Source organism: Phyllobates terribilis, unplaced genomic scaffold (genome assembly GCF_046119375.1).
Source record: "Phyllobates terribilis strain yellow unplaced genomic scaffold, ASM4611937v1 Scaffold_9__5_contigs__length_417890890, whole genome shotgun sequence".
Lineage (NCBI taxonomy): Eukaryota > Metazoa > Chordata > Amphibia > Anura > Dendrobatidae > Phyllobates > Phyllobates terribilis.
Window position 1 is genome coordinate 93331895 of NW_027362769.1, and position 13439 is coordinate 93345333.

The 13439-nt window shown below is 40.7% G+C and overlaps 1 protein-coding gene across 1 annotated transcript in view; it reads right to left on the bottom strand.

Annotated features, from left to right (window-relative positions):
- Nucleotides 1-3474: 3474 nt before the first annotated feature.
- DNAJC10 (DnaJ heat shock protein family (Hsp40) member C10) overlaps nucleotides 3475-13439 on the bottom strand; it is a 72500-nt gene continuing 62535 nt past the window's right edge. Inside the window, exons 18-23 of the mRNA XM_073646787.1 lie at nucleotides 10968-11101; nucleotides 10825-10878; nucleotides 9435-9579; nucleotides 7311-7433; nucleotides 7016-7123; nucleotides 3475-4088 (exon numbers count right to left, since the gene is read on the bottom strand). Of these exons, the coding sequence (XP_073502888.1) occupies nucleotides 4077-4088; nucleotides 7016-7123; nucleotides 7311-7433; nucleotides 9435-9579; nucleotides 10825-10878; nucleotides 10968-11101 (576 nt within the window). The 3' untranslated portion in view covers nucleotides 3475-4076. The remainder of the gene's footprint in view (nucleotides 4089-7015; nucleotides 7124-7310; nucleotides 7434-9434; nucleotides 9580-10824; nucleotides 10879-10967; nucleotides 11102-13439) is intronic.

Sequence of the window (13439 nt, forward strand, 5' to 3'; positions counted from 1 at the left end):
CATGTTACAGACACTGTGTAGCTGCAGCCCATCATTTGTCTCTTGCCTTACAAGCCTGCTGGCTCACATTGCATTTTGGAGAATAGGTGAATAAATACATTAATTAGAACTTAATTGGGATTTGCCAGTTTAGTGACCGTAGTAAAATTCATCCAAAACTCAAATGAGCCCCATTGATCCACCATCAATTAACCGTCCCGAAGACCATTTTTAATTTGGAACTATTCCTGTGACTCTTTAGGATTATAAGGAAGGCCAACAAAAAGACCAGGCTTGTACTTATACTATGACACTTTTGGTGTCCTTGAATAACGTAGCGCGGCCTGAAACTGTAGAATTTTGTAAAAACTGAACAGAAATACTCAGGTAAGATAACAAATTACAAAAGAGCTCGATAAAAAAAATAAATAAAATAAAATGTAGTACTTTACTTGGGGCTATGAGGTACTTTTATGCTACTAGAAAGCCTCTCTCCTTAAAAGATAAGGTCCATTCTGCAACCATTTTTTTTCTTGCATTTCTCGAAAACATGCAGTGAAAAAAAAACAAAAATTAGAGTAAGGCAATGGTGTGAATAGTGTTAGGTTACGTTCCCATGATGAGCTTTTGGTGAGTGTTTTTTTTAAAAAAATGCAAGTTTTACCATACTTAAAGGGGTTTTCCCACAAACAAAAGTTCATTTTAATCAATGGCTGTGTCTGATCATGTACGGAACATGGTCTGATCATACCACAGCTCCTGGGCAGGGAGGACGCAAAAGAATATACAGATAGGACAGCAGGGGATCACAGAGGATTCATTTTGTGAGGTAAAATATTGTTTAAAAACAGGCAGTGAAATGTTTTACCTCAAAAATGAATCCTCTGCGATCCCCTGCTGTAATGTCTGTATACTCTTTTGCTTCCTCCCTGCACAGGAGATGTGGTATGTTCCATACAGGGTCAGACACAGCCATTTATCAAAATTAACTTTTGTTCATTGGAAAACCCCTTTAATAGGTGCAGAAAATCTGCAACATCAAAAACTCACCAAAACCTCATCGTGGGAACTTAACCTTAAAGGGAACCTATTAAAATGCAGTATAATCTGCAGGCACCATGTTATAGAGCAGGAGGAGCAGAGTGGACTGATATCTAGTTTGGTGACAAAAGATTCAGCATAACCTATATTTTTATTGTTTAATCCTCTGCTCTTTCTGGGATTTTCGGTCCAGTGGGCGGTCCGATCAGTGATTGACATCTATGTCTGTATGCACACAGAGAGACCTGTCAATCACTGCTAGCCCTGCCCACTGGACCGAAAATCCCAGAAAGAGCAGAGGATGAAATGATGAAAACACAGATTATACGGAATATTTTCTCACAAAACTATATACTCAGCTGCCCCTGCTCCATATCTTGGTGCCTGCAGATTGGACTGCATTATCATGGTGACAGGTTCCCTATAATTAACAATAACCTGTGGTGTATACAGCTCCTATTCAGACCCATGTGTTTCCATGGGAACAGATAAACTAGGTCATATATTACATCACTCCCCTTTTTTTCTAATCTACAGACAGTAGTGTAACAGAGAATAAAGTAACATAACTAGATCAGACTACATGGGGTTGCTTTCTGGTCTGTAAGCATGGAGACGCACACACCGTATGGACAGAACTACTGGGACACACCTTAATCAATGAAATCAAGATTTTCATTCAGACCAATTATCACAAGTGTATAAAATCGCCACGCAGTCTGCTTTTACTAACGTGTGTAGCAGAAGGGCCGGTGGTGCAGAGCTCACCGATACCGGTGCGGTCCAGTAATAGGAGCCACCGGTGTAACAAGTCAGATCATAACTAGGGATGAGCGGACCCGTGGAAGTTCGGGTTCGACCAAACTTTAGTTAAAAGTTCGGTTGGGCTCTCTTCTCTCTCTGTAAAACGGACTTGCAGGAGAAGTCTGTGTTCAGAATTCAGGTACGAACCGAGAACTTTACAGTTCGGATTCGCTCATCTCTAATCATGACATCTCTTCCTTTCTGTAATATTACAGAGCGCGGTCGAGTGCTGAAAAGTATAGTGCAAAAAAAGTCACCCACGCTCTAATGATTCCATAACTGCAGAGTCCAAACCTCCTCTGGCATTAGCACAAAAATGATCGCTGAGAGCTTTACAATCGAGCTGCTACATGCAAGCCTTACGTCACCAAGCACAATGCAGAACAGCTGCAAGCAAGCCTTTTATCACCAATCACAATGCCAAAGTCTTGCAAAGTCTTAGAAGAGTGGAAGCCAATATAGCAGCAAAGGTCGGGTCAACCCATGTTATTGCCTATAGATTTAGGATGGGAAATCATAAAAGCTCCAGTGGGTGTATTGTGTACATGTCCCAATACTTCTATCCACAGATTGTAGGTCTGCATAAGAGCTGTATAGTCAACGGTAGGATATTGCTTTGATAAATACTTTTTGCAAAGTTGCATCACTGAAAAGACTGACAGACACAGTCCTTAACAGTTTGTTTTAGATTTCTTTTTTTACCGTTTATTTCTAAATCTACATTGTTTGACAGTCCTGAATTAGGGCTGGGAAGATGGTTTACCAAAAGGAGTGTTACAGGTCAAAGATGCATCAAGAGTTAAATAAAAAAAGTAAAAAAAATACATTCACAATTTCTGTAATATTTGTAAAGGTGCAAAAATTATTGAGAAGAAAAGTGATCGAATATTGAAAATATTTTTTTGTAAATGTAAAGAAATATGGTAAATTCCCGTCATATGCCATAAATGTGTGGTAGACGTGGGAGAACAGGAGTCAGGTCCTAGGACCCTTGTATGCCGTTATATTGACACCGTGCCCCTCAGACGGCAGTGGCAAAGCGGGCGCGCACTAGTTTTTCCTTAACTCCCATCGACTACAATGGAAGGAGCCAAACCTCTCCCAAACAGTCTATGGCAAGCACTGTCCTAAATTTGGACACCCGTTCTCCCATCATACTTATTTGGAATATCCTGTGAATATACCAGAAATGTATAAGATAACTTATGTCACACCTTAGTATTCTCTGTGTATGTAACAAACAGTAATAAGCTTCTCATATTCCATTAAGGCAAAATTATGATAATCCTATTAAATTGGCTTCATTGTTACCAACGTTGGCTAGATTTCAATTACCGTATTTTGCGGATTATAAGATGCACCCCAAGTTTTGGGGTGCAAAATAGGAAAAATATGTTTATAAATAAAATGGTGCGCCTTATAATTCTGGGGGGCAGCGGTGGTGGAGCGGGGGTCACAGGCTGCGGCGGTGGAGGTGACAAGCTGTGGTCCCGTCCTCCAGAAGAAGCAACGAGCGATGTGAAAGTCCTCTGAATAGCCAGCGCTGAGCTTCGGCAAAATGGCCGCCGCAGCATGTGCAGATCGAGATCTCGGGAGACGAGATCTCTATCTGCGCTTGCTCCGGCGGCCATTTTGCTGAGGCACAGAGCTAGCTATTCACGGGACAGGGGACTTTCACACCGCTCGTCGCCGGCTTCTGGAGGACGGAGCCGCAGCCTGTCACCTCCACCGCTGCTGCAAGCAGCATCGCCCCGCTACCACCACAGCCGCCACCAACCTCTGTGAACCGATCAGACGCCGCCCCCGCAGGTAAAAGCGTAACTTGGGATTATAAGACGCACCCCCTTTTTCCTCCCAAATTTTGGGGAAAAAAGTGAGTCTTATAATCCGCAAAATACGATAATCACTGACAGTGAATGGACAGAGCACAGCCGGACAGACATGGATGAAGACATGTCCATCCTGTAGGACACCACCAGTGCTTGCAAGTGTCAATGTTCAGATCACAAGCGTCAAGGGTTCTCCATTCCATACAACTAAACTCATAAATCTAGAAATGAAACACCGGTAACAGCAAAAATCCTCCTTCCAACGTATTGTTGAATGAAAAGGCAACAGTTTCTTCAGAGTAGACGTCAGCTTCTCCTACTCATCAGGCACGGGCCTTCACGTCGATCCAATGTACAGGTTTTACATTTTATACGAAGTCCACACCGAAGATGAAACCAGTGAACCCCAAATCATCTTCTCCATCACAATTCATCCTGAAACACATACACGTATATGAAGTATCAGTAGTACCCAAGCTTAAATAAGCCAATGGTTATTGTTTCTAGACTAACATGGGCATCTCTCATGTTTCTAGGCTTTTCCAGACTGGATCTAGATTTGATCTAGATTTTTGGGCTCTACATAGTGTGCCTGACATTCAGCTGAAAAGGACTTTAAGAAATGGCACTAATAGCAGGAGCCTTGTCTGTTTGCAATTCTAACTTGCTGGCAGAAGCTGAGAACATCCTTTTAACACCAAATAGCTAAACCTGCATTTACATTGAATGATTATTGTGAATGTGGGTTCTTAAAGCTCGTTTGCGATTATTTCGCAGTGTAAACTGGCTCATTCGTAGGGTGAAACTATCTTTTGTGAAACGCAAAAGATCTTCGTTCTGGGCTGCGCATTGTCCTGTGTAAACAGGAAACGCGCTGCCGATAACAATGGCTGCTCATGCGCACTAAGCGATTTATTCCAGATCACACATCAGTGCACATCATTTATTATGGTCTGCCTATATAAAACAGACTATTAATCGACCACCGATCGCCATTTGTTTAGTTTCTCCGGTCGGTCTGTGTGAATGGACCCCAAGAGCAGATCAAGCAAATAGTGCAGCTCATAATTTGTCCCCAAACATCCTTTTAAATTGGATGCTTATACACCAACCTATGTCCGCCAGCCATACACTCAGATGTCTTAAGAGTTAATTTTAAGATAGTTGTTGATCAGTATCTCCTGAATGTTCTTGTTTAAAGGCCTCTTCATGCGGGTTGCTCACTCATCAGCCGAAGCAGTGTTCATAAGAAAACTTGCTCCACTTAGTGAGCCGACCTGTGACCACATGTACGTGACTTGTGGTTACAAGCCGACTAGAAGTGACTGGCTTCTCTCAATTCACTTCTATGTAGAGGAATCTAGTTGGCATGTGACCGCCATTATGCAAATCGAATACATGATTTCAAGTGGCCGCCCGCTCGCACCGGCAATTGCGGTCTAAATTCAGCAGTCATATACACTATGTTCCAAATTATTATGCAAATAATATTTTCTCAGATTTTCCCAAATTACCTATATGAATTGCAGTCATTGTAATTTTCCAGTCAAATAACTATTAGAGTACAATTGAAAGGTTTTTGTACAAACTGCCTATGATAACAGTATATTTTTAAAAAAATAAAACACTCAAACTGCACTCAAAATGCATGTTCCAAATTATTATGCACAGCAGAGTTTTCAACCTTTTCATTTTAATAAAGAACAAAAAAATGGTCATTTTTGAAATTATAAGCATTAGCAGGTTATTACAAACTGAAATCAAACAGTTTTCAACTCAAAACTTTATTCTAGGTGATGTTACATTTGCACATAGGACCGCTTGTTCGAAAGGAGCTTCTGAACTCTCTCATCCATTGAATTTGTCAGGTTTTGGATGGTTTCTGCTTTAATTGTTTTGCATAAGGACAGAATACCCTCCCAGAGCTGTTGCTTAGATGTGAACTGCCTCCCGCCATCATAGACACTCCTTTTGATGATGCTCCAGAGGTTCTCAATGGGGTTGAGGTCAGGGGAGCATGGGTGCCACACCATAAGTTTGTCCCCTTTTATGCCCATAGCAGCCAGAGATGCAGATGTGTTATGTGCAGCATGAGACGGGGCATTATCATGCATGAAAATGATCTTGCTGTGGAATATACGGTTCTTCTTCTTGAACCATGGAAGGAAGTGCTGTTTGAGAAACTCAACATACATTATGGAGTTCATCTTTACCCCTTCAGGGATCCTAAAAGGGCCGACAATCTCTCTCCCCATGATTCCAGCCCAAAACATTACTCCACCTCCTCCTTGTTGGCGCCGTAGCCGTGTTTGCATGGGGTGTCCATCAACCAGCCATCCTCCACTCCATCCATTTGGACCATCGAGATCATTTAATGCATGATAATGCCCCGTCTCATGCTGCACATAACACATCTGCATCTCTGGCTGCTATGGGCATAAAAGGGGACAAACTTATGGTGTGGCCCCCATGCTCCCCTGACCTCAACCCCATTGAGAACCTCGGGAGCATCATCAAAAGGAGAGTCTATGATGGCGGGAGGCAGTTCACATCTAAGCAACAGCTCTGGGAGGGTATTCTGTCCTCATGCAAAACAATTGAAGCAGAAACCATCCAAAACCTGACAAATTCAATGAATGAGAGAGTTCAGAAGCTCCTTTCGAACAAGGGGTCCTATGTGCAAATGTAACATCATCTAGAATAAAGTTTTGAGTTGAAAACTGTTTGATTTCAGTTTGTAATAACCTGCTAATGCTTATAATTTCAAAAATGACCATTTTTTGTTCTTTATTAAAATGAAAAGGTTGAAAACTCTGCTGTGCATAATAATTTGGAACATGCATTTTGAGTGCAGTTTGAGAGTTTTATTTTTTTAAAAATATACTGTTATCATAGGCAGTTTGTACAAAAACCTTTCAATTGTACTCTAATAGTTATTTGACTGGAAAATTACAATGACTGCAATTCATATAGGTAATTTGGGAAAATCTGAGAAAATATTATTTGCATAATAATTTGGAACACAGTGTAGAGTGAGTGCAGAATATTGTCCCAAGCCTGGACTATTCCTTTAACGTTTGCTTCTGTCTCCATACAGTCTGTATTGGCCTGTGTAGGAGTGTAAGACTAGTCGTCTGCTGCACTCGTCTGTATAAGCAAACCTTAACCTTCCCCGCAGAGGTGCTTTGAAGATTGGGTAATGTATACCCATACTTAGGCTTATTTAACCCTTTAAATGGGATTTAAAAAATGTTGATAAATATATGACCAAAAGAGGGGCAAATATCAATATATGTGCTATATAGAAATACTCTTTGCAAGCCCAGAAGAGCATGGGTTAGTGCTGCTATAGCAGGCAGTACCTTCTGAGACGGCTTGTTTTGCTTCTGTATGAACCCGATTCTTGCAGTAACCACCTTCACTATTTCTTTGGCATCTCTTGTATCCACATGTTCACCTTGCACATTTTTCTGCACAAAAGACAAATCTCCAGATGAACCCATTTTCTTGTCCAATGGCACATTCAGAAAAGCTCGGCCATGCAAAATGCAAATAAGTATGACCAGGTGACTGGGAGCAGGTAGCAGTCACATCACAGCAGCGATCCTCCAAACTCTGCAGATCTGCTACTGTATCTGCAACATGCATGTTAAATACCTGTTTAGATCCCACGTAAGGGAAAAATTTCACAGTAGGGTATGCTCTGATGTCCGCTGACTGGCAGATTTGTTCATAAGCCTGGCAGTCCACCTTTCCAGCTTTGACTTTTCCTTTCAAAAGCTATAAAAAAATGCACAAAGACAACATTTATCGGAAAATGCAAAATACAGTGAACAAATGTAAAAAGAAAAAAAATATTATACATAATATATATATATATATATATATATATATATATATATATATATATATATATATAGTGTGTATATACACACTATATGGGGTCATTTAGAAATTTCAGTATTTGTGAAAGAGAAGCACATTTTTTTTCCATGAAGCTAAGATTAAATGAATCAGAAATACACTCTATACATTGTTAATGTGGTAAATGACTATTCTAGCTGCAAACGTCTTGTTTTTATTGCAATATCTACATAGGTGTATAGAGGCCCATTTCCAACAACCACCACTCCAGTGTTTTAATGGTACATTGTGTTTGCTAACTGTGTAAGAAGGCTAATGGATGTTTAGAAAACCCTAGAAAACCCTTGCACAAGTATGTTAGCCCAGCTGAAAACAGTTTGGCTGATTTGAGAAGCTATAAAATTGACCTTCCTTTGAGCTAGGTGAGAATCTGGAGCATTACATTTGTTTGTTCTATGAAACTCTCAAAATGGCCAGAAAAAGAGAACTTTCATGTGAAACTCGACAGTCTATTCTTGTTCTTAGAAATTAAGGCTATTCCATGAGAGAGATTGCCAAGAAACTGAAGATTTCCTACAAGGGTGTGTACTACTCCCTTCAGAGGAGAGCACAAACAGGCTCTAACCAGAGTAGAAAGAGAAGTGGGAGGCCCCGCTGGACAACTGAGCAACAAGACAAGTACATTAGAGTCTCTAGTTTGAGAAATCGACACCTCACAGCTCCTCAACTGGCAGCTTCATTAAATAGTACACGCAAAACGCCAGTGTCAACGTCTACAGTGAAGAGGCGACTCCGGGATGCTGGCCTTCAGGGCAAAGTGGCATAGAAAAAGCCATATCTGAGACTGGCTAATAAAAGGAAAAGATTAATATGGGCAAAAGAACACAGACATTGGAAGATTGGAAAAAAGTTTTATGGACAGACGAATCAAAGTTTGAGGTGTTTGGATCACACAGAAGAACATCTGTGAGACGCAGAACAACTGAAAAGATGCTGGAAGAGTGCCTGACGCCATCTGTCAAGCATGGTGGAGGTAATGTGATGGTCTGGAGATGCTTTGGTGCTGGTAAAGTGGGAGATTTGTACAAGGTAAATGGGATTTTGAATAAGGAAGGCTATCACTCCATTTTGCAACGCCATGCCATACCCTGTGGACAGCGCTTGATTGGAGCCAATTTCATCCTACAACAGGACAATGACCCAAAGCACACCTCCAAATTATGCATGAACTATTTAGGGAAGAAGCAGGGAGCTGGTATTCTATCTGTAATGGAGTGGCCAGCGCAGTCACCAGATCTCAACCCCATTGAGCTGTTGTGGGAGCAGCTTGACCGTATGGTATGCAAAAAGTGCCCATCAAGCCAATCCAACTTGTGGGAGGGGCTTCAGGAAGCATGGGGGGAAATTTCTCAAGATTACCTCAGCAAATTAACAGCTAGAATCCCAAAGGGCTGCAATGCTGGAATTGCTGCAAAGGAGCATTCTGTGACCAAAGCAAAGTTTGAAGGAGAAAATTTTTCTTTCTAATAAAAATCATTATTTCTAACCTTGTCAATGTCTGGACTATAATTTATAATCATTATTCAACTGATTTGATAAATAAAAGCATGAGTTTTCATAGAAAACACAAAATTGTCTAGTTGACCCCAAACTTTTGAACGGTATTTATTGCACACGCACACACACGCACACGCAACACACAATAAATAGCAATGCATACAGTGAAAGTGATTGCACAATGTTCAGCAAAAGTGAAGAAGTAGCATGAGAAGATAAGAGGATAGAAGGGATAGGGATAAGGTGCTCAGATACCCACTGATCACCAACTAATGACTAAGGGGTGAAAACCCTTTTAACTGCTTACTCCATACTAATATACATCAATGATTTATACACCAAAAGTTGCTGACTACTTACCCTGGCCACAAACTCAAACTCAGGAGCGAAACTCCTACACGGACCGCACCAAGGCGCATAGAAATCTAAAAGCCAATGATCTTTGCTTGTTAAAATCTCATTGAAACTTTCAGGTGTGAGTTCAGTAGCCATTTTTGGCAAATATCTGTTTGAATACAGAAAGAAAAAAAAAAATCTAAATCCTTTTTATGATAGGGGCCTCATTTAACAGGCAGCTGGGCAGCAGCAGAGGAAAAATTGAGGGGTTTCTAGCATCCTCCAATGATTACAAGTTTAAAACATGACTTTTAATGAAAAATAAATTAAATTAAAAGTTTTTTTTTTTACAAAAACATGTCAATGAAGGGGGAGAAAGGGGATAAAAAGGACACGGGTCTACGCGTTTCAATCTGTGAAGTTCTTAGTTCTGACAATGAATGTGTCCAAATGGTCTGAATTTATAGCAAACAGGAAAAAAAAAAGATTAGCACATGGAGAACATGATTATGTCAGGTCTGTCTCTGGGTGGTGTGTAGATGAAACCAGGCTGTAAGACAATGTTTGGAAGCAATCCCTTACCAAGGCAGGTAGTGTAGCCAGTGTGAACATAGCCCTATATGTCAAACATAATAATGGTATAAAAGATGTCTAAATCATAGTCTTATTGTATAAAAGGAGTAGACCAAAGAACCCTTGCAATTAAGCAATTATATCCACATTAAGTTAGTAATTGATCCTCTATAGATATTTCCAGGCAAACATAGTGACCAAACAATTTCTGAAACCTCGTGTCAGATCTTTGGTCTACTCCTTTTATACAATAAGACTATTTAGATTCATTCATTGTTAGGACTAAGAGCTTCACAGCTTGAAACGCGTAGAACCGTGTCCTTTTTATTCCCCTCCCCTTCATTGACATGCTTTTGTAAAAAAACTTTTTTAATTTTAAATTGATTTCATTAAAAGTCATGTTTTAAACTTCTAATCATTGGCGGATGCTAGAACCCTCTTAGTTTTTCCCCTATAAAATTATACCCCAGAGTGGATTACAGTTGATATTTGGCAGACTAGCCCTATAAACAAATGAAAGCGGACATCTAATGAAGAGAAGTGCTTTGAATTGAGCTGCATGGTTGCACGGGCGTATTGGCACTTAGTCATTAGCTACTGGACTGACGTCTATAGCAGAGCGATGAATTCTGCCATCTCAGTCAGTTCCTTAGACACCGAATGGAGGGTCTCATGCATGACCATGCCACTACATTCAATTCTGCCCACAGCTTAGGACCCACATTCTAGTGACCAGTGCGGGACCCCTAGGGATCAGACATTTATCATCCATCCCATTCATGGGAAAAGTGCAAATTATTTCAACATCCATTGCTTGAAAACCTTGTAAATCGCTACTCACGAAAGTCCCCAGGTTTTTAGAGAATAGGAGTCTCTGTGCCAGCCGTTATATGTGCTGAAAGAAAAGAAGAGCCGGTGATTATATGGGGCAGCTCCAGTCTGAAGAGCAACACATCATACATAAGGAACATGACTGGCCCTCACTGGTAATAATTAAGATTGTCCCGGTTTGCTGGGTAAAGTCTGATTTCCGGATACGCCTGGACATATTCCTGACTGCACAGTGCGCTGTATTTCTGACAGTCCACGCTTCCAACATTGATCAATCCGCTTAAATGCTGAAATATATAAAAATAAAATCCTATTGCAGAACAATGGTATCATATAAGAAAACACACCTTGTAATGACGCATCAATTTCCAGATGGGACAGATGCCGACCAGGTCCAACTACATGTATATAAATTATCAGGTTCCTTGAAACAACTGTGAGGACTTGTTCACACGTAGAGAATATATTACTTTTTTACAGCAGAAAAAAATGCAGTGTTTCACAGTAAATTTCTAAAATCTGATTCACATGTTGCATTATTTTTTTTTTTATACTTTTCTTCTAAAAGACAGCATGGAGTTTTTTCCTTCAAAAAGATCTAAAAAAAAAAAAAACTTAGCAAAAACCGCACAGAAAATGAATCAAAAACGCCTTTTTTAATGAGGAATCGCGGCAGCATTTTTTTTTTTGACGACTGCTTCAATTTTTCTCCTGTGGGAAAAAAATGCAGCATGTGAACATACCCTTACTATTAAAACCACAACACCACCATTCCCCTAAATTTAAAACTTCGAAAGGAACACGACAGGGGTGCCCTTTATCTCCCCTCCTCTTTGCCATGTGCATAGAGCCGTTGGCGGTGGCTTTCGCCAAAATTCTAGTATCTCTGGTGTGGAGATTAAGGGGAAAATTTTCAAGATATCACTGTTCGCGGATGACGTCCTAATGACCCTAACCTCTCCTCACGTATCACTTCCCAACCTTATGGCCACACTAAAGGAATATGGGCTTATGTCAGGATACAAAGTACAGCTAAAACGGAGGCATTACCCCTGAACTTTATCCCCCAAGCCCTTGATCATCTGAAATCAAACTACAAATTCTGTTGGAAAACAGATGAAATGAAATATCTAGGAGTCAACCTTTCCTCATCCTATAATATCCTATATGCTAGGAATTTCCCATCCTTATTTAGAGAGCTGAAAAACTTGCTAACAAAATGGAAATCTATTTCTATCTCCATGATGGGGAGAATAGCCTCGGTCAAGATGACCCTCCTCCCTAAATTAATTTATCACTTTGAGACCCTTCCGGTGAGAGTCCCTATGGGAGAACTCAAATCCCTTCAAGCAGCAATAATGAGATTTATATGGAATGATAAAAAGACATAGAATAGCCAAACAAATCTTAACCACTCACAGAAATCAGGGAGGTATGTCAGTGCCGGATGTTATTAAGTATTATTGGGTGGTTCATCTCAGAAGGGTCCCCTCGTGGGCTTCGTTATGGGCATACAATAAATGGACTGAAATAGAGAAGCTATGGCTGGCTCCCATTCATCCAAACGCCCTGCTTTGGACCAGTAGACCCTTAAACATAAGTCGTCCCCTTTTGGGTCCTATCAAGTTCACAAGGGAAATATGGCAGACCTGCAGTAAGAGATTTGAACCAACTTCCCCAAGATCGCCAATGATATCCTTCATATATCAACCGCTAATTCCAAATAGCTTGAGCTCGGACATAGTGCTCCCATGGATAAAGGCAGGCCTTTTTAGATTTGCAGACCTGGTAGATGGAACCTCATTGGAATTACACACTTTTGACCACATTAAAGCTGACTTTAGAATAACAAACGGGGAATTCTTTCAATTTATGCAGATTAAATCTTTTGCAGTTTCTTTGCTTGGGTCGTTGAAGGTGTCCTCTCCTACTGAGTTTGAAAAGATACGTAAAAGGGGCCGGTCAACAAAGGGTCTGATATCGGACATATATGGTCTAATTAACACTCCCCGGGGGGATCCACCTCCTAAACACTCATACATGACTAAGTGGGAGAGGTTTCTGGGAAGGGAACCATCACCGCGGTGTTGGCAGTCCATCTGGGATAAAGCATCCAAAACCTCTCTTTGCACTTTATGCAAAGAGAATCAATATAAATTAATGATGTTTTGGTATCATACCCCTGAACTACTACACAAATTAACCCCCTCTATTCCGGATTGCTGCTGGCGCTGTGGAGCTGCTACGGGGTCCCTTACCCACATTTTCTGGACATGCCCGATCCTGACCCCATTATGGGAAAATGTCAGATCCCTCCTGCGGGAAGTATTGTTCACTGAAATCCCTCTAGACCCGGCTATATATTTATTAAATGTTACTCCAAGAGGGATGGGTAAAAACTCCTCAGCTGCTTCTCCACATCCTAACAGCAGCTAGATGCCTCATAGCTCTTCATTGGAAAAAAAAGCCCCCCCCCCTCTAATAGAGATTTACTAAGTAGAATTGCGGATATACGAAGAATGGAACACCTGACGGCAGTAATAAACGCCAAATTAGATGTACTCAATAAGGTGTGGGGACCTTGGGACTATTACTGGGCCCAATCTAATATCTGATATTTGTTCA